This window comes from Elaeis guineensis, chromosome 7, assembly GCF_000442705.2.
Source record: "Elaeis guineensis isolate ETL-2024a chromosome 7, EG11, whole genome shotgun sequence".
In the NCBI taxonomy this organism is placed as follows: Eukaryota; Viridiplantae; Streptophyta; class Magnoliopsida; order Arecales; family Arecaceae; genus Elaeis; species Elaeis guineensis.
In genome coordinates, this window is record NC_025999.2 from 16810230 (window position 1) to 16838021 (window position 27792).

The 27792-nt window shown below is 37.2% G+C and overlaps 1 protein-coding gene across 1 annotated transcript; it reads right to left on the reverse strand.

Annotated features, from left to right (window-relative positions):
- Positions 1-23: 23 nt before the first annotated feature.
- Positions 24-27792, reverse strand: LOC105060461 (DUF21 domain-containing protein At4g14240). The gene is made up of 13 exons (XM_010944179.4): positions 27343-27792; positions 26396-26472; positions 7365-7448; positions 7141-7254; positions 6114-6200; positions 5912-5983; positions 3383-3450; positions 2975-3062; positions 2773-2846; positions 2320-2698; positions 1876-1922; positions 1207-1288; positions 24-843 (listed from the first exon to the last, which is right to left on the reverse strand). Exons 1-13 carry the CDS (start codon positions 27671-27673, stop codon positions 721-723), a joined length of 1626 nt encoding a protein of 541 aa, XP_010942481.2. The 5' UTR covers positions 27674-27792; the 3' UTR covers positions 24-720.

Consider the following 27792-nt stretch of genomic DNA (forward strand, 5'->3'; position numbering starts at 1 on the left):
TTTTAAGTTAACAAAACACAGACTGGAACAATAATCAGTCCACAAAGTTTATAATATCTGATTTATGTCTTACCATAATATCGGATTAACAAATACCGGTGCAAGTTCTAACATCCGACCCACATCAATATTTAAGTCAAAAAGAAAACAGAACACCAGTATGGATGTACTAATTTATTACCACATCCGATCTGTTTGCAGCCCTGGAACATTCAGCAACTCAAGACCAAGCGGGGCATAAATTCATCAACGAAATCTCTGTGACTGTTAAACTGGCAGGTCCAGCAACCTGATGCAGTTTTTTTACCTTGTTTCTCTCTCCCCTTCACTGCTTGTTTTATTTGCTACCGTAACTTGCAACCATCAAAATGATGATGAAGCTACGACTCTTTCATGAACTTTTGAAAGAAATAAAACAGTTGAACATGTAAAACGACAATCTTATCACAACCAGGTAATGGGAATACATGTCGGTTGAATTATTGAAAAACCTGAAAAAATAATAGTCATTTTCCAATGAATTGCTAGCATGTGCTTAAATGTGACAAGCCCCTGCAAGTAATATTCTAAGCTTCTGGCATCACTTTTACTGCAAGGTAAATTCCCCATCAATCAATGCACATTCTAACAAATGATCAATGATACTCCCAAGCAAAACTCATGCACATTACTTCCCTTAAGTTGGGATAAATCCTGCAAGGGGGTTTTGTTATAGTTGCCTTATCTCTTGCTTCCTAAGAAAGGTTCCACAAGACTCACTTGATGTCTAGGTGTATTAGATTCTCCTTCAGTAGGCTTCTTTAGGATTCCACTTGGCTGTTGTCCTTGCCGATTTAGAGCTCCCTGGAGGAAAAGCAATGAAAACTTTCCATAATTCATATCAACACTGTTTTTTCTGTAAGAGAGGTACAGGGGCAAGGTCTCTCCTCATGCTACCATAGAGACATCAAAGTCACTTCTTAGGCATATACGATAGCATAGCCCAGAAAAACTTCAGCTGTACTCTTCATTGTAAATGCCATAGAACTCAATTTCCTTGAACTCAAGGATAAGTAAACAGTGATAAATAAAAAATGAATGGTGCTAAATAACAACTACCATCTAATTTTGAGATGTTCCACTGATAATAAGTATTCACATTGCTCGAGAGTGATGTTAAAGGCCAACCTTGTTAAAAGAAAATTTGAATCTAAAGGACTTACTTACCACTGCCTTTTGTCCAGTTAACCTCCTAAGTGATGGAGCCCGAGCCACTGATGATGCAGCAGCTGCAGCAGCAACACGTATCCTGCAACACCAGTATCACATTATCATATGCTTTCTATAATGCAATCAATCTTATGAGTTATGATATTACATATATATATATATATGTGTGTGTGTGTGTGTGTGTGTGTGTGTGTGAAAGGGGGGGGGGGGGGGAGAGAGAGAGAGAGAGAGAGAGAGAAGCCAGGTGACCCCTAACCTCTGCATTAATCTAGTCAAGCTAGATTAAAGGATGGGGCTTCCACAGATGATCCGATCCTTTGAAAGTAATCTACCACCTTTAAACTATTTATACACCAAAAATTATGTGATTTGAAGATCTCTAACCTATGCATTAAGCAGTCAAAAAATTAGACAATTTAAATGACAATGAATATTTTTTGGATCAATTTTTTAACCACTTAATGCATAGGCTAGGGGACTCCAAATTATATGACTTTAGTATGTAACCAACTTAAAGATGGTAGATCATATATAAAATCTTAGATCATCAATGTGGAACCCCCATTGTCCAATGTAGACTTGACTGGATTGGAGAGAAGATCCACTCAAGTTTAGCTAAGTCAAGCTCTCTATATATGAAGTAATAATATTATTAGTAATACGTACCTTTTGTGCACATCAACATATTCATCTGTCTCATCCACTATCTCCTCCTGCATGAACAAAATTTCAGATATGGTTATCTTTATATCTCTAAAGAACCTTCATGTCAAGGATGTCAGGGTCCAGGTGACATACAATGGGTCTTATGGGCAATAGTTCAGCAGTTTTAGCTGCTTCCTTCATAATCTGATTATATGTTGTCTAGAATCACACATTTGCCTAGTGAGTACTTTTTGCTCTCATACTTCTATAAAATAGTATCACATAATAATCTACACAGGTACTCATCACTGATTTATGAATGCATAATAGTATTTCATCAGAATAAGAAAAGGTTGTTTTTGTTTGTCTGGGATAGTTTACATGATCTTAAGATTTCAAAAACGAAGAAAAGAGAGGCCATCAACTAAATCTAGCATGTTGAGCAATCAAAGTTCTATAACTAACCTGCAAGAGTTCTTCAAATACATCCTCGAGGGTGATGATACCAATTACCTCCCCATCTTCAATATTATCCTCCGATAAACGACCCACTACATTAGTTGCTGCATCATTCGGTTGCAAAGGGGTTGCTTTATTTCCATTGATGTGCTTATTTTGCGATTTCTCAATGTCAACAACAACACTATCTGACTTCTCTACTTTAGATAAAAGAGGGGTTGTCAGTTTGGAGTCTCCACTCGCTTCTTTATTTTCCTCGGCCTTCTCCGCGTCATCATGTGGGAGATTTTTTGTTTTACCTTTAGCCTTAACAACAGCAGCCATATGACTGCTTCCTTTTTGAAATTCATTCAGTATATCATACAGCGGCATATCTGCTGGAACCCTGATGAAATTTCAAAGGTAAGCATAATGTTCGTAAATAAGCATGGAAGAGAAAAAAATGATCTACAGCCTAACCTCGGAATTCTTCGAATGGAAACAGCACTAACAGGTGTTTCTGTCTCAGCACGAACTGTGAGAAGACTTTTCACCTGGTTCCAATATGCAACATCTCAAATAAGTAATGGCAAAACAAATTCTAATCTACCAAATGCAGGAGATGTCCGCTGCAGCACCATGCAGTATCATCTCGAGATAATATTAGATAATTAACACCAACCAGCAGAAGGCCAATAATGTTTTTGGGATTCCCTGAATAAACAGGGACACGACTGTGTCCCCGAGCAAGAATCTTGCCAATCGCTTCCCTGAGTATAAAAACAAAACAAAGTGATTGACAACATCATTTTATAAACTTGTAATTTTAAAAGAAGGTAATATTAGAAAAGCATTCTGGGTCATGATCACTGTTTAGACAGGCCTATCCAAGGCTCAGCCACCCTTATGCCACAAAACAAGGCTCCTTAAAGTTGCTTCGAGGTTCAAGGATAAAGTTACATCATAAAGAGACTCATGTAACATACTTTTTCCTCATATCTATCCTTTTTACTAGAAGCATACATATTAATCTTTTAATCTTATTTATTCAATGAAGGAAAACAGTTGTTCAATTAGTGAAAAAACTCACCAGTCTAATTTTGAATTAACATCTAATGAGAATGTTGATTCAATAGGTGTCATAGCCTCCTCAGCAGTCTGTACATGAGTAGGAATTTTAGAATTCTAGATCCATCCTCTAAATATGTCAATCTAGGAAGAACCAAGAACAGTATGCAAATAAGAAAATACATTATTTCTTATGAGCACCAGTGCTTAACCCTTGTAATAATATAACTGAGGAAATATAGTAGTTCCTTTTATTTTACCACTTTTAGCATAGCCTGATTCCTATAAAATAATGCTTCCATTACTTTAGATTTACCTTAAGAAAATGAAAATTCTAAAACAACCAACTAAAAGTAGCATTTTATGCTGCATGCTGGAGTCTGCATCTCAGAATGTCAATATGTGATGATAATAGCTCTTTTATACATGTTATATCTAAAACCTCAATTATGCACTTAAAAGTTTCCAAATATATGTATAACTTGGTAGCTGACAATTATTTGCTTTGAGATATCATTGTGAAGAGGCAGTCAAATTCATGAAACAGCCATTTCATACTGTTTTTAGAAACATCAATTAAACTGAGTACACTGTCCAAAAGAATCTTTTGAGAAGTAGTACCGCAAAATGTTCCCAAATACATATGAACAAAAGCCCCAGAAGCTCTCATTCGAAAAATTTCTGAGTAAAAACTTAGCTTTCAACAACATACCCAATTTTTTTGTTATGGTGTACCAAACAAATATACTTGTGTACAGATAATAGGGAATTCTCTGTGATTTTGTTGAAAAAACTAATACTTACTTGATTATTAAAGTAATTTGCTAGAATTATTTGTCACTTGCCAAGATCTGTTGTAATGAGAAAAAATTTAGAAAAATCGAATATCTGTTTATCAAGTTTAGATAAATCTCTCAAATCACAATCTTTTTGCAAGGAGTTTGCCAAACGGTTTCTCATTCATCAGGGTCCTAACCAGTTTCATTTAAGAACTTCTAATTATACCATATTTCATTGAATTCTGTAATTTGGTTAAAAAAACTAATACTTGATTATTAAAGTAATTTGCTAGAATTATTTGCTACTTGCTATGATCAGTTGTAACGAGAAGAAAATTAGAAAAATGGGACATCTGCTTATAAAGTTTCAATTAATGGAATATGATCAAGGAATTTCCTAACCAGTTTCATTTAAGAGCTTCTAACTGATACCATATTTCACTACAGCAGCCAGACTCCATGTAGAATACAAGGGTGAAATTGTGGGAGAGGTAAAGGTCTATGTTTTAGGTGCTATAATTACATTGCAAAGATCAGCAAGGGGAAACCATCAACCATCAAAGTTGCGAGGCCCACATGTTGCCTGATTACCTCAATGGTCGTCATGCCATCTAGTGGGTCCTTCAAGTTTGTTAATTTAAGAGTCTACAAAAACTTCTATTGAGAGAAATATTCAGGATATCCAAAATGACAAATATCAATATTGCAAATAAATCGTCAACCCAGTAGCATGTATTTTTTTGGCCAAGACAAGGCTGACAATCTTGTTGCTAATCAAGTTGTTCATGATGATCTTTTTCCCTAAATAAAAAGGTACTAAAAGATGAGACCATGGTTACAACTTAATAAGCAACAAATGCTACTTCAAGCAGAGAAAATAGAGCAGCATGTATTAAGTTGTTCATGATGATCTTTTCCCCTAAAACAACAAGGTATTAAAAGATGAAATCATGATCACAAATTGTAAGCAACAAATGCCACATTGACCAGAGGGAGAACAGTCAATCCAAGCTCATCAAGAAATCTTAAGGATTGCCAGACCATCCATCCACATAAAGTAAAAGAAATGACATGCCTCCATCTTCACTAATTTATACAAATATTATCTAACAAATAGGTCTATTCGTAGATGGACTAATACAAAATTTGGTGTTGTAGGCAATCACTATAAAATAATTATCTGCAATGGAAATATCAAGTTTGGCATTGAAAGAATCCAAGCTGAAGTTGCAAAGACTCTAAAAGATCAATGGAAATGTAAACTTGTACGACTATTTCGAGTCACCTGATAGGCAAATAAAGAAAATCTAGACATGAAATTGCCTTTCGCACCTGACAAGTCTCTAGAAGAAATTTAAAGCAACCAGGATCTTTCTATTTGAACCTAGTAGTACTACTATTATGATTATTCTATGTTGATATTATTATTATATGATCATTATTATTGTTATTGCTACCATGTTTTTCTTTTTTTTTTTTTTTTTTTTTTGAGGGGGTTGGGGCTTGGGGGGATGCCAGAAAATGTTAAATTTTGTCGGCCTACTACTAAAATGGAATCCAACTTGTGATCTTTCCAGATCATCTATATCGATGTTTACAACTTTTATATCATCTGTCAATGCATGTCAAGCAAGCATATGATCCTTTCATAATAAAAAAGGTGCTCATCTGCAGCACATTAAGATGGTTTGAACTTCCATATTTATAAATTTCAAGTCGCATGATTGAAGAGAATAAGCATAAAAATCCTCCATCAGGTTATAGCAATATACCTTTTCTGTTAAATCTAACGCTCCACTAATTATTGTTGTCTCATCGTGGGTGAGCTCACCCCCTTTTCCAGCCTAACATGATCAAAGCAGTGTAAGTATCACACAACAACCATAAAAAATTTGCTTCAAAAATTCCCATCTTACTAGACATATGCCCTAGTGAGATCTAAGGAACAACACTTGCATATCAAAGTAAATTTACCTCTTTGCCATGGATAGAAACAAGAACTTTTAGCTGAGCACGTCTAAAAAGTGCAGATTCATTATGTCCAAGTGCACAATCTAGAAGCTGGGACCACATAAACAATTTAGAAACATCTAAATCAGTGCTGCTAGTTAAAGTGAAGATAAATTAGTATATTTTGCAATCTTTCTAGTGATGGCCCTGGTAAAGAAGAAAACAACACATAAAGCAATGGAAAATAAGCAATAAAAACTAATGCAGCAGCAGCATACTATGTTATCATATTCTCAATTTGATAACTATAACCAGTGATAATAGTGGAAAGCTTGAAAATTTCTGTTCTATAAGACAGTGGAAAACATCCTCCATCAAAATCAAGTAACAAAGTTCATCTTGGGGGGCTAGACACTAGCCAAACCTGCAATCATTAGCGTAATACTAGTGAAGGCCCTTAATTTTGCAAAAAGATACTCAAAATAAGCTAGCACAATAGTAGAAGCATGCATCTGGAGAGCTAAAACCATCAATTAAATGGTAATATCATTGAATGCAGTAAGTGATCAATAGCAAATCTTTTGTGCTATAACAGCTTTACATGTTGTGTTTCAGCTCATGAGAACCAGAAATCAGACTAAAAACATATAAGGGTGGGCTTCAGCCCTCCCCTTCCATCAAAAGAAAAAAAACTGAGTAACAAAGAGAAGAAAATAAAGTACTGGTAAGAAATAAAATATCACATAAAAGAACTGTGAATTTATTAACAATTGGACAAACGGGAACAAAAAGACAAGGGCTAGAAACATCATGTGCTCTTATAATAAGAGAATTATTATTTATATCAATTTACACTCAACGAACGCTTCAAAGGTTTATCACTCAAGTTACTCAAGTGCAATACTAGAGATGTCCATCTTGAAAGATAGAAAAGAACAGAACCAGAAAACTATCAAGTATTAAAATAGAAAAATAGTGCTTCATATAGGCAGCTCATAGTCTGAAGCAAATTATAACATAATCATGCGATTCCTTTATTTGTACAAATTACCTTCCCAATAGGATAAGCTACTGGATAACAGATGAGCATCACAATGCGCACAAGCCATACAAAATTAGCACCTACAGCTAATCCATATCTCGTGCATATGGCTTGTGGAATAACCTGAAGCACAAAATAAAAATTGATATTATGAGTCTTAATCTCAATGACGTGTCACTAGCAAACATCGAGGTGAAGCATAACTAAAGCATAATTGACTTGGAAGAACAGACCTCTCCAAAAGCTAGAACAAATGTAACAGACAAGACAATAGCCACGAAAGGATGGAATATATTGTCAAGGAATATAGGAAGGGCCTGCACAATGAAATAATTAATGTAAAACAGATAGGAGAAAATAAAAGAATCAAAGTTGATATAATAGTTGCTAAGTAATTTTCCAACCTGAACAAGATTTTAGCACACAACAAAAAACAACATTTTCAGAATATGTATAGCTTGAAAAGTAACTAATTTCCGGTTTATGTTTAGGCAAACTCCATTCAATCTTGATTAAGTTTAACTTGAATTGCTGATAATGTAAATCCATCAACCATCTAGCAAAAGGTAGCTAGCAACTTAGCATCACATATCATGCCTACCATCCTACAGGATGTGTACCATGGTAATTATATACACCCCTGCAGCCCTGCCAAATGATACTCCATGGATGTATAAAGAAAATTATGGAAATATTACATTCTAGTTTACAGTTTTTTGAAATAAAGTGTTAAATGTACTAGAATTCAGCACATGCTATATCAGAAAAAAATACTATATTGTAATTCCCATTGATCATAAAAAATAACAGAATCGTTCTATATTAAGTATTACTAATCCTTTGTGGATTGGTGGAAGTCTTCAAATTAAGGGAAAACTAAAGAAGGGAATTCATAGCAAATATATGAGTCACTATTGGAGTCCAGCTATAAATGGCATCTGGGTTACAAAGAAAAGTTCTGTCACAAAAGCTTCTGTCATTATAATAGTAGAGAACTCATCATGCATGACTAAATGTTGATATCAATAGATATATTTATGTATTTGTAGAGTGTGTACATATGCACTCTCTGTAAGGTATCTTACACATCTAGTCTAGTGCATCCTTATGGCTCATATATGTTGGGCAAGTGCCCTGATGGAATAAGAAATTCAATTCCATGTTGCAAGTCAATCCATGCATGAGTGATGGATCTGGTGTGAGACTAGTCCCTAGGTGTGATATATAGGTTAAGGAGTGAGTCTGGTATCAGCTTCTATCTATTCATCAGTTCTTTTCATCATAATCTGTGTTTTCTTTTAGTTACTTCTTTAAATCTATTTCAGTTTTTCCTTGTCTTCTATTGACCCGAATTTGCTGTTCTTGATATCTAAAGAGTCCATCATCCCCCCATAAATCTTACTGCATAGAGTAGTCATTTAACAGCCCTTTGCAAACTTTTTATTTACTTATTTGCATCTTTCAACATTTAAATCCTAGATTCCAACTCCATAGTTTAGATCCTATTTAATCCATCCTGTAGAAAACCTACCTTCGAGTGGCTGCCCTGTTTTCTTTGAGAAAATGCTGACCCTAAACCACAAGAAACCCTAAGCCCGTTGCTGCTAATCTCTTGGCCTGAAACCTTTCAGCGATCAGCCTTCTTTTTGGGTTGCCACTCTGCTATCAGATCTGCAGAACAAATCAAACTGATCTGTTACAAATTCGAACCTGGGTGCCTATAGTCCAGATCCGAAAGCAATGTTGGCTGTTGATTCTATTCCTTTTGAAGCTTGCTTTATCCTCCTTTGACCTCTTATCCAGTAACCTATAGGTTACCCTATAATATTCTTTCCTCAACTGTCCTAAATCAGGCAAGTTAGCAAGTTCTAGAAAGACTATAATAAGGGGAGTCTATGTCCACTGATAACTCTCCAATTAGGTGTCATATCAGCAGCGCAAGAATAAATCCTTCTAGCACCATTTTTGGACCTTGCACCACATTCCTGCTACTTAAGGTCTCAATTGTTGGAGAGGGAGAGATCACATAGACCTTCTCCTTCCTATGATTGTATACCCTGCTTTCATGTTGACCCTTCTCTTGGCCAGCTTCAATCTGTCCAATCCCAAAGCTATCTAATCTAATCAAGGTAGCATCCTTTCCCTTGGTGTAGGTAAGTTCCTTGGAGCCCACCTTCCTTTTGCTTTGATTGCTTCCTCCTTAGGATTTCTATGCTCCATATATATATATATATATATATATATATATATATATATATATATATATATATATATATATGGAGGCGTCTACGTTGGCAGAGCCTCCATCCGTCATGCGTGTAAAAAAAAAAAAAAACTCTTAGCATACCTCCTGTTGATTTGTGCGGCAACGCCATTTTTTTCTTTTTCCTTCGAATACTTCCTGAGCCCTTATGGACACCAAGGTCATAACGGGAAGCACATCGAGTGGTGGGCGGTGGAGAGAGAAGATCATGAAAATGTGGACAGATAAGGCACCGATGCCCTTGACCATATTGAGCATGGCGATGACGGAACGATCGTCCATGGCAATGATGGAGGCATCAAAGAGGATGCCATTGTAGGTTCTGAACTCTCTCTATACAGTTTTTTTGTAAAAAAAAAAAAATCGTACAATGGCCCCCCAATCACCTTTACCATGCCCCTACCGAAAATGCCATCCACCGGCAATCCCTATCGGGTAGCCCCCCATGTCATTATCATGAGAACAAAGCCCCATAAATTGAAAATTTTGTAGCTAAAGAAGAGTCCTTTCGACCAAAAATTCCCAAACCCTACAAAATATCATGCTTCTACCAAGATTAAGTTCTCAGAACCTCAAGGGACCAACTCGCACTGCCACAACTCTCACAAAATCCCATATGCTTGAGAGAAAAACCCAATTGAAGAAACCCCTCTAAACTCTCTCAACTGCTCTCCTTTCCCACATATCTCTAAAAAAGATAATGAAACGAAAAGAAAAAGAAGTGAAAAGGAAAAAAATGATCATCTATGTGGGGAAAGGTCTTGCCCTTAATTTTTTTTCAGTCTTTCCTTTGTTTTCGTTAATTTTTCCTATGTTTTCCCCATTTTTCCTCTATCTTCCCGTCCCTAGGAGTCCAAACAGGTGGGAGGCTTAGAGCAGCCGAATAAGGAAGCTTAGACAATGGCTGGGCTTTTGTGTTGGGTATTTTCTTTTTTCCAATTCTGAATGTGGTCCGACTAAAAATGAAATATATTTCCATATTGTCTGGAATCAGGTGGGAATCCTCTAAAATTGCTTGATCCATGTGCCTCCTCTCTCAAAGTAGTCAAACCAATTAAATTGGCCACCATTTTGATGAAATAGTAGGTGATTTTGAAGCCATGGAAATGCTCATATGCACTAAGAAATTAACAAAGTGATCTTATGAGATCCTAAGTTCACGTCTTCGTCACATCAATATATCGATATAAGTATAACCATATTACCTCTGGGAAGAGCACCAAAAGAGTCTTTGTATGAGCATTTACGTTCAAGTCTTCAGCAAAAGAACACATTGGCCTAATCATTATTTTATTGTTTAATAAAATTCATTAGCACATATATACCATGGCGTTGAAGCGGCCAAATATTATCCAAAGGGTTAGGGCTGAAATCCTCTCTTCCTCCTAATAACCAGGTTCCAATAGCAGATGTTCGAGAGATAAATCTCAAATATGAATAAATTTTAGTTTTAAATTCTAAATCTATTTCAAATCCTATAGGAAATTGCTTAACGGATTGGATCGGATATCCAAAAAAAATATCTAACTATCATTATTGAGCCCATTATAGCATCAAATGCAAGATTAGCTCATTGCATTTTTAGGTCTATGTATATTTTAACATAAACTTTTGATAAATTTTAGGAATTTATGTGCAAATATATAAAATATCTTGATTTATAATATGTGGATGAAAAAATATTAGAAAATTTAAAAAATAAAGTGAGCTGTAACATGTAGAATTAAAAAATTAATCAAAGTTCCAAGCACAAAATATATAAAAGTCTTTATTGCCAAATATAAACCTACGAACAACATAAATGCATCAACACCATAAAAAAGTATTCAATAAGAATAAAAAGAAAATAAAGTGCTTGCAATAACCCTTTTTTCATATGTACATGATATGCAAAATTATTCTACTTTAATTTTTTTCAAGAAAAAAAATATATCACTCTTGGTATGCAAGACTTAGGAGATATTTTTAAAATGCATATAGAATAAATATAATAAAATAGATAATAAAATAAAATATTATTTGAAAAAGAAATCACATCCCATGCATTGCATGGGGTTATAAGCTAGTTACACTTGATGGCAATCGATTTGTACAAAAAAAAAAAAATTATACATTTATACTTGTTGCAGCAAAATCCTCTTTGCAACCTTTGAAATCTAATTCCCCTTATGTTGGACCCAATAACTTTAAATTGCCCAAAATCTGTACTGAGACTTTCTCATTGCTTTGCTAGCATTTCATGCTTTTTCATTGTCTTCTATGTCCACGAGCTGATCACATGTTACTCCATGCATAATAGCCTGGTTTTCCATCCAAGTTATAAGCTACCAGTGACAGTATCCCTGCCAGTACCTAATCTATATAGTGTGATATTGTGTCTGCAGAAGGTAAGCCATCAAGTGTTGGCACAGCAAAACTGAAGGTATTACAAATGTTAGTGTGGTACTTGTATGTGCACTCACTGTACCAGTACCTTAGCAGTGTGGCTGGTATAAACCATATGCACCAATACGTAAATCCTTAGTTCCACCACTTGCAGACAATAATACCAAGGACCCTAATTTCCAATGAACAATGTTCCAGATTTACAAGACTCGCATGACTACAGGATGATGCATCATAACCCTAAGCTTAAAAAAGTGGCACCTCATCTATTACTCTTTCCTAGCAATATTTACTAATCATATCAGCCATATTTTCTTTCAGTTCTTACAACCATTCATTTTAAATCAAGAGCCCCATTCATAAGTGCAAGGCATCTCCAAAAGTCAAAGTCACTAAAGCCATTAGATTTGAATAAGATTTGTTAATCTTCATATGGATATGGTTTGTTTTGATTCAAGTGCTTTTTTCATAGCAGAGTCATAACTTTGAAATAAGCTATTTAAGCTAACATATCTCCCACGTCAAAAGATTTATCAGCCAAAAGACATGATACAACACAGAGCTGTTCAATTCACATACTATAAACAAATCAGAATACCAGCCTCATGCAATACATGAGGTATGTCTTTTTCTCCCTTTTTTGACTTATTCTTGAAATGCAATATGACAATGTACCAAATTATAATAAATATAAGGCTTGGTGCATTAATCAAGGAGAAACTTTCATCAAATATCTAAGCTGATATGGTAATATTAGTTTAGATAAGTATAACACTTATCTATTTCAGTTAAATAAAATTCTCAAATATCAATTATACACATATTAATTATATGTTTATGATATACTTATATAATTGATACTTAATATTATTAATAGTAAAATACTCCATTATCTGTCACTTATACTTACTTATCATTAAGGGTATAGACAGCATAATACTCATATATAATAGATATTTATTAATAAGTGATCACTAAATCCCTATCTTTCTCTTGTAACAGCTACAAACGCAAATAACAATTGTTGCGTGCTGCAAAATATATTATTTTATTAATTAGATTCTTAAATTGTACTTATGAGGACCACTACAATAGTCATAAATAATAATGATAGTACTTTTTAATCACCTTTCACTCGAAAAAAAAAAGATATTATTTTGTGTTAAGATTTTTTAAACTTATTAAGAGAAAAAAAATGATGAATATAATTAGTACTCATCAAAAGTACGGATACATACATACATACATCCAAAATAAAGAAATGTATTAATAACATTATTAACATAGACACACATACATACATACATAACAAACTATCCAAAATAAAGAAATGTATTAAAACATTATTAACATAGACATCCACACGGTGGATGCAGAGCTCAGCACAAGTTCAGCCTCTACTATAGTTATATAATAGATAATAGGTTGCAAAAGAAAGAAAACTAATAATCTCACTTCTATTCCTCTCACAAATAAAACTTAATGCAAAATAAAATTCTCATCCTCCTAAACACTTAAAAAGTTTGAGACATAAATCCTTACCCTCATAAACACTATAGTTATCAGCCAAAACCTGTTAGATGTGTGCCCTAGATGCCAGATTGGCTGACACATTCCTGTACAAATGTAAGGACAAATTTGTAATTTTGACTATAAATAAATAAAAGGGTTATTCTACTATCACATTGTGTATATTATGTCTGTGATACATCCTTTGAGTTAGTAGGAATGTTAATTCATATTTTCAAGAGTTGGAAATTTAAGACATGAATTTACATAACTAACTCATAAACAGCTCCTGACCATAGGATCATCACGAGGATGGTGATCGATCCGAAAGGTTGGTGTACGATCGCTTCCTTAAGATAGATGTGTCTTGAGTCTACGGTGTGGAGACATAGGAGCGAGAGTACAGATATTTGTTGAGAACGAGAGTACTGAGCATGACCACCTCGAGCAGTCATAAAGAAGTCTACCTTCTCGTCGATGACTAGCTCGATGCTGCAGCTGTATGTCTAGTTCTTTGATCTGAGGTACATCGATAGTTCACCTTGAGTGTGTTATAGTTTGACTACACCATAACTCGGTCTCCTAGCCATTCGGAACTCTGAGGTGTATGTTAGCTGTAGCATATTCATTGTAGAAACCAGATTGCACCAAGATGGGATCTATCAACCTCGGTAGATAAGAGTAGTCCTATGATGATCGAAAGATTGAGTCCTTAAGCCCATGGCCATGGCAGAGTGAAATAATGGAAAAGAGTTTTTCATTAAGGTTTCACATTGGACTTGGATCGATCGATTGATTCATATGACTGATGTTGGGTTTGACGAGTTCACCTTAATCCTAATTCAGTCGGGACTCATGATAGAAGAACTCAATCACACAGGTAGCTGCACCGAGAGGTTCGTCTTCATTTCTGATGGGTTACTACCATATACTGCTAGGTGTCACTGGTGGATTTTGGGAGCAATTAGAATGATCTTGATGATCGATCATTCTAATTGTCTGAATCAGAAGAGTTCTAGTCCATCGAAAGGAGTTTCGATGATGTCAATGATGAGATCACGACATGTCTCGTTACCATACGGAAATGAGCCTAACTGGGTCACACAAACAAGAGTTAGGATATGGATATCATCAATTGAGCTAGTCCAGTTCGATTGATTTGGATTAGATCCAATTAGGTTCAAGAAAATCATGCTAGCACACGATTGAGCCTAACTTTCTCCTCGTATAATCTTTTCTATCTCGACTGAGCCAAATATGATTTGGCTCATACAGAGAACCTTGAGAAGGTTTCTCACAGTCTGACTGGAGCCAGTCCAGCTCAGAAAGGACTTATCTTAATTCATGAGATAAATTTAAGACAACACCTGCTAATTCCTGTCACCTGTCATTTTTGTTTTAGGACATTGGTCAAACGTTGACCTATGGACCTTGGACTGAAGGCCACTTGGCAAGAGGTCATTAAAGATTTTTTGTGGAGTGTCCACCTGCTAAATTGGGCCTCAAAGTGGACGCCATATTCAGATTGGGCGTGCGCCCCAAGTGGATAAGGATAGAGTCCCATGAGATGAGGACTCTAATCCCTTGATCAACTTGGATTGTAGGGCGCCAATCTCACTGTGCTTATCCAGTGTTGGCGCCAACAGTAGAAGAAATTATGGGGATTCTTATCTGATATGATCAGATGACATCACTCCACCAATCAGAATTTTTTTAGAATTAATTGGAATTTTCTGATTGGTCGAATGATGTGGCACTGCATGGCACAGCAGGATCTATTTAAACCTTGTCTGCGCCTAAGGTTTAGAGACTCTGCTCAATAACCAGCAAAAGTCTGAATCCTCTCCACTTTTTCACGCCCCCTCTGCTCCTCTCCCTCCCCTCTTCATGTCCAAGAGGTTGGGCGTCCATCTGGTGCTTGTCCAAGGCGTAGTGGCTCTTTGATTAGAAGGCTGCAGAGATTTATCGAGAAGCTGCTGCTCCAGCTTCAGAAGATCTTTTGAAGATCTTCCAGATCTGATTTTGGAGCAAAGATTCGCGAGGAGAAGACGATCCAGATCCTGCTCGAGTGGATACCGGTAGAGGCCAGACGACCGCGTGGCTATTTTTGAACCTCGGGCATTGCTGCGATTATCTACAGGGTAATCTAGTTATCCTAGAGGTATTTCTCTAATCCTCAAGTTTTAGATTTAATTTTAGATTAAATATCAGATAATAAGAATCAGATCTAATAGATCTTAGATCTGAAATATCGTAGGATAATTTTTTTTTTTTAAATATTCCGTCCCATATCTCATTAGATCTGGAAGATCCTACAAGGAAAAAGCCGATTTTTCCTTCAACTGGTATCAGAGTCAGGTTGATGGCTCTATTCCAGATCTAATTTAGATCTGATTTTTATTTTTATTTATCTGATATTAATGAATTTCAGATGTCACATCAGATGTGATAAGATCTGAAATCAGAAAAATTTAAAATTAAATCTAAGTAGATCTAACATGTATGAGATGCATGACTAGACTAGGAGTAGTTTAATCTATGAATAGTCTTATAATTTTATATTTTAATGTGAATTAAAATATAAATTATATCTAATTTATTCTCTGATTTTCTGATGTTATAAATGTTATATTGAGATCAAAAAACAGAAAATAAAAATTTAATTAATACATAAGATTGATCTGTTGCATGCCTAGAGTAGTTGTAGAATTGTTCTAATAACTGTCTAGAATAGATTTTATATTGAATAGTTCAATTTAAATCTTATTTTTCAGATATTGCATGTGATGTATCAGATCTGAAAGCATGCTAATTAGATCAGATTTTAATACATGAGATGTATGCAAAGCATGTATAAGTTAGATCTGAAATTATATATGTGATATGTAACTTAGATCTAACTAGTTTTGTAGTTAAATTAATATTTCTGATTAAAGTGCTCCTCATGGCCGTCCGGTTATAAGAACAAAGTAGGGTTTAAGACCCTCTCCTCCCATTCAATGGAGTGTTATTATGGCGTGTAAGGGTGCTGCGCGTTCATCCTTAATCAGAAATCAAAATTTACTTTTCTGCAAAATCCTAGATCCTGAAATCCTAGGATTTATTTACATGTTTTGTTTATGAACCCAAGACTTAATTAATGAATTAAGCTTATGAAATTAAATTAGGTCTAAATTTGAGAATTTCAGATCCAAGTCATTTTCATAAAATTGGGTTCGAGCTTGGATAGCTCAATTAGGTCTAGCGGTTGATCAAACCGAATCAAAAGTTGGTTAGGTGGGATCATGAAAGCTAATAATTGACCAGCCTAATAGGATTAAGTCTAGGTCAAGGTTGAATCACATTCATATGTGACTCGATCAAGTTAAGACCTAATTTTGCTCAGTGGTTAGAGCCTGGATTGTGGGCTAACCCAATTGGTTCTGGTTCGACAATTTAGTGTCTAAAGTAAGTTGGACAGATGCGATTGACTGGTTTCTAATTGGGAGCTACTCGACTCGAATGTATTCTTGTCAAGTTAATAGCATATCCCTCCCACCGATCTCACTTACCTGGCCATATGTGTCGACCCAGTTCTGATTTGTGGTGGCTAACAATTCGAGCTAACCCATGTCACTAGGTTAGTCATAATTGTTATGACTATGTCAAGTCAAGTTTAATGAGACCTAAATCAAATCTCCTTAAGAAAACATTAAGTCTAAGGTCTTCCACCATTGTGGATGTGCGGGCCCTTCCCGGGGTTGATTGTTCTCGGCTGGTTACAGTGGCTCAGTTGCACCGGGAAGACGCAACTATGTCCATTAGGCATTGGATGCTACGGATTAGAGGATGGATTGTGCTCAATATTCCGGATACGGTGAGGGATCCAATCAAGAATCTAATTCGTGCAAATGGTGGGTCTGACTTAACTAAGGATTGGAGCAATATTCCGGGCACGGTGAGCTTCATAAATTAGAGACCAAGTTTTGGGTGCACCATGATTAGAGAATCATTAGACAAGAGTTGTCCACTCATCGGTTGACCCATCACCAATAACTGTTAGGTGAGGTGGTGAGCCAGTCGGTGAGACCGCACTACCCACTAAAAATCACTAATCACGGAGATTTTCACATCTCTACCTAAGGAGTGTAGGGATCTGAGAAAATAGTGAGAGCCTAATTTGTTTAAAAATGAAATTCCTAAACAAATTGGTTAAGTCTGATTACAAAATCTAACTAGAAACTCTTGACTCTCTACAGAAAACATGTCTGCATCCAACCCCCTGACCAAAATACTAGACACCCACAGATTGACTGGACCTAATTTCAAGGACTGGTTGAGGAAATACAGAACTGTTCTGAGTTCCGAAAAACTGACTCATGTCTTGGACCAGGACCCACCTGCCATGCCAGCACGTCCGACTGCTGAACAGAGAGCGTCTCTGAAAAAGTGGATGGATGACGATAACAAAGCCAAATACTACATGTTGGGTGCCATGTCTAATGACTTGCAACGCCAGCATGAGAATATTATGACTACCCGCCAAATGTTGGCTCACCTACGAGAGTTGTTTGGTGAACAAAATCGTGCAGCCAAGTATCAAGTCTGCCAAAGACTTTTTAAGGCTAAAATGCATGATGGACAGTCAGTCCAAGATCATTGTTTGACAATAATCAAGGACCTTGAGGAGCTTGAGAAGCTCGGTGTCATCTTAGACAGGAATTTTCAGATTGATGTGATCCTTCAGTCCTTGTCTGATGCATATGGTCAGTTCATCATGAACTTCCATATGCATAAGATGCAGTGTACCTTGACTGAGTTAATGAACATGTTGGTTACGGTGGAGCTTTCTTTGAAGGGTTCAAAAAACTCAGTCTTTACTGTGGAGCAGACTTCTTTTAAGAGAAAGTCTTTTAGAAAGAAGAAGAAGTCTGCGAAGAAGCAGAAAGTGGATGGAAAGAAGAAGAAGACGGAACCGAAGAAGAAGGTTGCTGAAAAGGAAAAATATTTTCACTGCAATTCAGATGGCCATTGGAAACGGAACTGTCCTCAGTACCTGGCCATCCTGAAGAACAAGAAGGATGGTCCTTTCTGGAGGTATGCTCGTTATAGAATCTAATCTTACGATTTCCTCTGCATCCAGTTGGGTACTTGACTCTGGTTCTAGTGCTCATTTGTGTACTTCTATGCAGGGTCTTGAGGAGAGCAGGAGACTGAGGGATAGGGATATGATCCTACACGTCGGAAACGGAGCAAGAGTTGCTGTTGTGGCCGTGGGAACCTACCCTCTGCGATTACCGTTAGGATTAGATTTAGTTCTTAGAGACTGTTATTATGTGCCTACAGCAAGCAGGAATTTGATTTCTGTTTTATGTTTAGCACAAGAAGGCTATGTGATTAGCTTTCATAAGAACCATTGTAACATATTTTATGAAAATAATAAAGTTGCAAATGATTTTCTTATTAATGGTCTCTATCAGCTACATATTGATGTATCTGTATTTAATATCGAGCAAAATGTGAATGCCATAGGAATTAAAAGGCCTAGAGATAGTCTAAATGATAGGTATCTGTGGCACCTAAGACTAGGTCATATAGCGGAAGACAGAGTTAACAAATTAGAGAAATCCAGGCTATTGAGTCCGTTGACTTCCGAGTCATATCCAGTTTATAAATCATGCCTTCAAGGCAAAATGACCAAGCTCCATTTTACAGGACATGGGGAAAGGGCCACAGACCTACTTGCCCTAGTACATACGGATGTGTGCAGCCCATTTGATGTGCCGGCTAGAGGCAACTATGTCTACTTCATTACCTTTACCGATGATATGTCTAGATACGGGTATGTGTTTCTAATGAAACACAAGTCTGAAACCTTCGAAAAGTTCAAAAAATTCAGGCATGAGGTAGAAAAAACAAACAGAAAAGCCCATTAAGGTTCTTCGATCAGATCGAGGAGGTGAATACCTTAGTCGGGAGTTCCTAAACTATCTTAAGGACAATGGCATAGTCTCTCAATGGACTCCACCTGGAACGTCACAACTCAACGGGGTTTCAGAACAGAGGAACCGGACCCTATTAGATATTGTCCGTTCCATAATGAGCTTCACGGACCTCTCTGAGTTTCTTTGGGGACATTGTCTCATGACAGCAATATATGTATTGAATAAGGTTCCCTCTAAAATCGTTCCTACCACACCGTATGAGATATGACATGGTTAAAAGTCAAGTCTGAGTCATCTCAGAATTTGGGATTGTCCGGCTCATGTCAAGAGACAGCAGGCGGACAAGTTAGAGTTCAGGTCTTTTAGAGCTCGGTTCATAAGATATCCTAAAGAGTCATTAGGATACTATTTCTATATTCCGGAAGACCACAATGTGATTGTGAATCGGCATGCTATTTTTCTTGAAAAATAGTTTATTCAAGATGGTGGCATCGGAAGAATAATTAAGCTCAAGGAGAATGTCTCCCAAGTGTAACGAGCTAAAGAACCTGAGGAACCCAATCAATTAGAACCAGTCCTAACATAACCTCTTCTACCTCGTAGATCGACTAAGGTTTCCCGTCTTCCTGAAAGGTACTTAGGTACTATACAAGAGGAAGTAAAAGAAATGTTCCTCACGGAAAATGGAGCTCATGGTGATGACCCCAAGACCTATGACGAGGCGATATCAGATATCGACTCCGAAAAATGGTTAGAGGCAATGAGATCAGAAATTGACTCGATGCACTCAAACCAAGTCTGGAACTTGGTAGATCCACCTGAAGGTATTGTATTTATTAGGTGTAAATGGATCTTCAAGAGAAAGATAGGTGCAGATGAGAATGTGGAGACATTCAAGGCTAGGCTCGTAGCGAAAGGTTATAGTCAGCGCGAAGGCATTGACTATCAGGATACTTTTTCGCCCGTAGCCATGCTAAAATCTATCCGCACATTGCTTGCTGTTGCAGCCTATTTCGATTATGAAATATGACAGATGGACGTGAAAATGGCGTTCTTAAATGGATATCTTGAGGAAGATATCTATATGGAACAGTCGCTTGGTTTCACATCCAGTAATGATGATCACAAGATCTGCAAACTGCAAAGGTCCATTTATGGACTTAAGCAAGCATCTCGAAGCTGGAATACTCGTTTCAATGATGTAATCAAAATATTTGATTTCATCAAGAACGAGGAGGAACCATGTGTATTCAAGAAGGTCAGTGGGAGCGCAGTTGTCTTCTTCGTACTGTACGTAGATGACATCCTCCTAATTGGGAATGATATTTCTATGTTGACCTCAGTCAAAATATGGTTGTCTAAGGAGTTTTCTATGAAAGATCTAGGAGAGGCATCCTTTATACTGGGTATTAATGTCTATAGAGATAGACCAAATAGGATGCTGGGACTTTCAGCAGAAGATGTACATAGAGGAGGTGCTAAAAAGGTTTAGCATGAAAAACTCCAAAAGAGATTAAGTACCTTTTAGACATGGCATTCATCTCTCCAAGAAGATGTGCCCTAGCACACCTTAGGAAATTGAACACATGAGCAAGATCCCTTATGCTTCCGCAATAGGGAGCCTCATGTATGCCATGCTATGTACACGACCTGATATAGCCCATGCTGTGAGTGTCACAAGCAGATATCAGTCGAATCCAGACGAAGAGCACTGGACTTTTGTAAAATGTATCCTTAAGTGCTTGAGAATGACTAAGGATATGTTTTTAGTCTTTGGAAATGGAGAACTTCAGGTTCAGAGATTTACAGACTCAGATTTTATGTCTGATATAGATGATCGAAAGTCGACATTTAGGAGTCTGTTCATTTGCAATGGTGGTACAGTTAGCTGAAAAAGTTCCAAGCAGACGGTGATTGCTGATTCCACCATGGAGGCAGAGTATATTGCTGCATCGGAAGCTACGAAGGAGGCATTCTGGTACAAGAAGTTTGCCGCAGAGCTTGAAGTGATGTCATCGGATGTCATCCCTCTTTACTGCGACAATAATGGCGCCATAGCCCTAGCTAAGGAGCCAAGGTCTCACCAGAAGTCCAAACATATCGAGCGGTGATTCTATCTGATTCGTGATTACCTCGAAAAAGATCATGTCGAGGTTAAGAGAGTCGACTCCACAGACAATGTGGCAGACCCACTGACAAAACCATTAGGCCAGCAGAAAATTGAAGCCCACCTTGAGAAGATGGAACTTAGATATGTAGCCAATTGACATTAGGTCAAGTGGGAGTTTGTTAGATGTGTTCCCTAGATGCCAGATTGGCTGACACATTCCTATACAAATGTAAGGGCAAATTTATAATTTTGACTATAAATAAATAAAAGGGTTATTCTACTATCACATTGTGTACATTATGTCTGTGATACATCCTTTGAGTTAGTAGGAATGTTAATTCATATTTTCAAGAGTTGAAAATTTAAGACATGAATTTACATAACTAATTCATAAACAGCTCCTGACCATAGGATCATCACGAGGATGGTGATCGATCCGGAAGGTTGGTGTACGATCGCTTCCTTAGGGTAGATGTGTCTTGAGTCTACGATGTGGAGACACCGGAGCGAGAGTACAGATATTCGTTGAGAATGAGAGTACTAAGCGTGACCACCTCGAGCAGTCATAAGGAAGTCTACCTTCTTGTCGATGACTAGCTCGATGCTGCAGCTGTGTGTCTAGTTCTTTAACCTAAGGTACATCGACAGTTCACCTTGAGTGTGTTATAGTTTGACTACACCATAACTCGGTCTCCTAGCCATTCGGAACCCTGAGGTGTATGTTGGCTGTAGCATATTCATTGTAGAAACCAGATTGCACCAAGATGGAATCTATCAACCTCGGTAGATAAGAGTAGTCCTATGATGATCGAAAGATTGAGTCCTTAAGCCCATGACCATGGCAGAGTGAAATAATGGAAAAGAGTTTTCCATTAAGGTTTCACATCGGACTTGAATCGATCGATTGATTCATATAACTGATGTTGGGTTTGACGAGTTCACCTTAACCCTAATTCAGTCGGAACTCATGATAGAAGAACTCAATCACACAGGTAGCTGCACCGAGAGGTTCGTCTTCATTTCTGATGGGTTGCCACCATATACTGCTAGGTATCACTGATGGATTTTGGGAGCAATTAGAATGATCTTGATGATCGATCATTCTAATTGTCTGAATCAGAAGAGTTCTGGTCCATCGAAAGGAGTTTCGATGATGTCGATGATGAGATCACGACATATCTCATTACCATATGGAAATGAATCTAACTGGATCACACAAACAAGAGTTAGGATCTAGATGTCATCAATTGAACTAGCCTAGTTCGATTGATTTGGATTAGATCCAATTAGGTTCAAGAAAATCGTGCTAACACATGATTAAGCCTAACTTTCTCCTCGTGTAATCTTTTCTATCTCGACTGAGTCAAATGTGATTTGGCTCACCTAGAGAACCTTGAGAAGGTTTCTCAAAGTCTGACTGAAGCCAGTCCAGCTCAGAAAAGACTTGTCTTAATTCATGAGATGAATTTAAGACAACACCTGCTAATTTCTATCACCTGCCATTTTCATTTTAGGATATTGATCAAACGTTGACCTATGGACCTTGGACTGAAGGCCACTTGGCAAGAGATCATTGGAGATTTTTTGTGGAGTGTCTACCTGCTAAATTGGGCCTCAAAGTGGGCACCATATTCAGATTGGGCGTGCGCCCCAAGTGGATAAGGATAGAGTCCCATGAGATGAGGACTCTGATCCTTTGATCAACTTGGACTGTGGGGCGCCAATCTCACTGTGCTTATCCAGTGTTGGCGCCAACAGGAGGGATTATGGGGATTCTTATCTGATATGATCAGATGACATCACTCCACCAATCAAAATTTTTTCAGAATTAATTAAAATTTTCTGATTGGTCGAATGATGTGGCACTGCATGGCGCAGCAGGGTCTATTTAAACCCAGTCTGTGCCTAGGGTTTAGAGACTCTGCTCAATAACCAGCAAAAGCCTGAATCCTCTCCACTTCTCCACGCCCCCTCTGCTCCTCTCCCTCCCCTCTTCACGTCCAAGAGGTTGAGCGTCCATCTGATGCTTATCCAAGGCGTGATGGCTCTTTGATTAGAAGGCTGCAGAGATTTGTCGAGAAGCTGCTGCTCCAGCTTCAGAAGATCTTTTAAAGATCTTCCAGATCAAATCCAGATCTGATTTTTAGAGCAAAGATTCGCGAGGAGAAGACGATCCAGATCCTGCTCGAGTGGATACCGATAGAGGCCAGGCGACTGTGTGGCTATTTTTGAATCTCGGACATTGCTGCGATCATCTACAGGATAATCTAGTTATCCTAGAGGTATTTCTCTAATCCTCAAGTTTTAGATTTAATTTTAGATTAAATATCAGATAATAAGAATCAGATCTAATAGATCTTAGATCTGAAATATCGTAGGATAATTTTTTTTTTTAAATATTCCGTCCCAGATCTCATTAGATCTGGAAGATCCTCTAAGGAAAAAGGCCGTTTTTCCTTCAAAACCATCCTAACAGTTGAAAATAAAGCCTCTTTTTAATCTTTAAGCCCTTACTCTTGTGCCCATGGTTCGCTATACCACCACCAACCGTCTGGTTTGGGCATACTGAATGATGCCAAGAGAGAACTGGGGTAGTTTACCCTTTTAGTTCAAAATAGGGCTTGAACTGCTTTTAATCGGATGGTTTGGAGCAAGGTTTTAAATACTGATACTGGACCCCATGCCGATTGCTGATCGATACGGTATGTTACAGTACCGTACTGTATCAGCCCGTATCGACAATAAAAAAATAAAAAAAAATCCTATCCAACAGAAAAAAAAGCCATATCGCACCGTACCGATGCCGTACCGCACCGTACTGGCCCACACTATGTGGTTCGATCCAGTTCAGACCATTTTTCGAAAAATCGGCCTGAACCGAATCGATTTTTCATCGATACGATATGGTACGGAGTGTACCGACCGGTTTGAACCCGTACAGCATACCATGATTTGGAGCAATACCAAGGTGAATCAGATGGTACACCTTGCTTTGGCCCAGTTCGCCCAACCCACCCAAGTCTACCCACCATAGAGCTTGGTAAGCATGGACATATTAAAAAACCTTTTGTGAAATGTCATTTGTCATGTTTAATGTATCTATTGAAAGGTGTCAATGAATTGGTGATATTTTGATCAGTCCTAAACAGTGTTATAATTAGAAATCATCAAATATAAAATTATATATTTGCTATATTTCATTATGTATAAATGTGTTAGCATCAAAAATGATGGAAAAAGACACTACAAGGTCAGTTGCATGTTGTCTTTTATATACTACAAAAAATCTGAAAGGTTAGTATAACGCATTTTGCCAATAGTACCTTTATTTGAAACATTTAAAATCATAAGTGATGTCCTGAATTAATTGTTCACTGGTAATTAACATTTGCACTTTGTGAATTTTATATAGATGATGAACCACCTAAATACATATTACCTTTTAATAAATTTCCATTATATAATTAAATATATATTTATTTAAAATTATTATTTTAACATGTCCATGCATCACTATGCCCTTTTATCAAAATAGAAAATTAGAAACTCATATACATGTCCAATCTGACTCTTATATTCTCTTCCAAGCAACACCAATAGAATCACCTACGACCTGTTTATGAAGTTTGCATCTAACACTACAGCCATGGTACCCCTGCTGCTTAGGTAAAACTTGGCCCTTTACAGTATCATTAGCCAATGCATATTCTTGTCTAGGTACTGTCTTCTAGCTAAATATCCTATTTAGAGCTTCTTACTCTATTAGCTACATAACTATCCGTCTGAATTTCTATTTACAGCTTTCTTCACTGCTATAACTAGAGGCATACACAGATCATCACCTCACGTTTCTACTGCAAACAAAATGCATCTGGATTCATCATCAAATAGTGGATCATGATCCCATATGTTGTTTCACTTATCTGTTCCGAATCTAGATAAAGGCATCGTGCTTTCTTGTATTTTCTCTCCTGCTAGTAGCATGTCACATGCATTACACACAATATGAAACCAACAATTGGCATTCACCAACATGTTAATGTACATAAAAGGAACGGACACAGAATAACTAGCCATAACTATCAGGCCTATCCCAAATAAAGAATAGATATAAGAAAAGAGAAAAAACTCTAAACATCTGGTGCTTGGGCTACTTGGTTTTTAAGTTGAAAGTAGAGATCTTTTGGAAAATGAAACATTGTTTTGACTCTTCCATGTAGTGTCATTTAAAAATCAAAAAGGCACCGAGTTGTTGCTAAGACATAAACTAAAAACAAATGTATTGGACTTCACAAAGAAATCTATCTTATAGACTAACTAATCTAGCACAATATAGAATTCAGAAAAAGATGAAACAAACACAGAGAGCTACAACTTTAAGGCTAGACAATTTTACTTATTATTCACTGATTAACATTTTAAAATATTATTGCTGTCCAATTTTTTTTTAGTTTTTATGAAAGCATAATGTACCTAAGACATATCTAGATCATCAATCAACAGTGTGTGTGTGTGTGTGTGTGTATTTATATATATTTATATATTGGTTGGGGGTTGGGTTGGGTTCCGGGGGGGGGGGGAGGGGGGGGCGGTGGAGTTACCAACCCAAGTTGACCAATACTGTAGTGTATTACTAGGGTCCAGAAACCCTTGTGAGAAACAAAAAAAATCAGATGCCAAACTATGATACGGAGTGGCACATTTTAGTCATCTTATCAGTTTAAGACTACTAAAAAATTTAAAGATTCATACTAAATTTAACAAGCATCAAGCAAACAAAATCTGTTTTTTTTTATTTTTTATTGAACCAGGCAAACAAAATCTCAGTCTATAATCCATCACAAGTTGGAGAAGTGTGTTAGTAGAAGTGGCTGTACATGATATTGCATTTACTTGCATTATAATTTCATTATCATTGTGTGATTATGGTACAGAAAGAATATTTCTATATAGTATTTTTGGCTTTGAATGTGGATTCTCCACTCACTCCAACACACTTGTCAAGCTTCAATATGTCCTATACATCCATTGGTATAAATTATTTGTAAAGATAAATTCAGTTAAATGACAAACCTCCATGGCTGCAGCATTACATAAAAGCAAAGTCACGAGAAGTTGGTGCTGCTTTTGAACAACAGGAAGGATGGTAGCTGTGAGAAGGAACAAACAAACAATTAATAAAAAGAGGAAGAATGACAGCTGTAAAAAGAGACAGAAAACTGATTAATGAAAAAGGACACGACCAACAGAGTGAAACTATGCCGCAAAGCATTCCCGAGCAACATTTCTTATCATAGCAAGATCTCTGATATAATGACCGACGCGCTAAAAACTCTCTCAAAGAACATATAAAATCATATTTTGTGAATGCGAGAGAAAACAAGACATCACAGATCAAATTGTATATGTCTAACCAAAAGAGCATTCATCGCAATCCCATCAATTCAGATGAAAACACATTTAACATAATATATAACCATATATTCAACCACAGAACTCAAATTCTCAACTATTCCATACTTCCAAATCCGTTCTACACTCATAAAGACTTTGAAAAAAAAAACTAAGCGAAAAATCAGCTTTTACCGTAATGGACACAGACTTGGCCAGGAAATGAAAATCAAGAAAGAGCATATAATCCTTCCCAAAATTTTCAAAATTAAATAGCAATGGAGAAGAACAGGAGCAGAACTTGCTTGTCCAAGAACCGATAGAGATCCCAATAACAAAAATCAAAATCAAAATACCCTTCTTTGCAAGAGCTTCTTCATCAAGAGTTTAACAAACTGAGCCGCATCGCTCGACATAACTCATCATCATCAAAAAGATCAAAAACGAGGTCAAGATTTCTCCAATCCAGACCAGCTAAAGCTAGAAGAATCAAACAGAGCGAAGAAAAGCACAAGATTTCACCAATCCAAATCAACAGAGCCAAAAACAAAAATAAGAAGAAGAGGAGGAGGAGTCATCACAGCTACATGGAAGAATCAAGAATCAAGAACCAAGAACCATAACCAGACCTGCCTGCTTCTTCTCGGTGGGGGTGCCGCTGCGCTGGAGGATCTCGAGCTCGACGAGGCCGAGAGACATGAGCCCCAGTGTGAGCCCGGACATGATACCGGCGAAGAGAACCAGAAGGCACGAGATCCCCGCGTAGGCGTACCAGTTCAGCGACCCGAACGGGATGTCCTCCCTCTTCAGCACCACCACCATCCCCCCGCCACCGCCCCCACCGGTGGCGCCGCTGCCCATCCCCGCCGCCATCACCATTCTCGCCAAAGCGAGGGCGCCCACCGCATGCATCGCTCCGATCAACCCAGCCCAGTCCCGACTACCAAATCTCCGAATCATGATAGTATATTATTTTAAAAATATTATTTTATTTATTATTTATTTATTTATGATTGTATATAAAAGTTGCTTCTTTGGGTACTCGCGGCTCAGGTTTAAACATAAACGGAGCACGATGT

Bases quoted from the DNA above. Each gene is read 5' to 3' on its own strand.
- LOC105060461 (XM_010944179.4), bottom strand. From the start codon at position 27,673: ATGATTCGGAGATTTGGTAGTCGGGACTGGGCTGGGTTGATCGGAGCG. The intron at 7,255-7,364 runs GTCTGTTCTTCC...TTTGTGCTTCAG, and splicing joins TTGTTCTAGCTTTTGGAGAG to GTTATTCCACAAGCCATATG. The intron at 2,847-2,974 runs GTTGGTGTTAAT...TATTGGAACCAG, and splicing joins ACATTATTGGCCTTCTGCTG to GTGAAAAGTCTTCTCACAGT.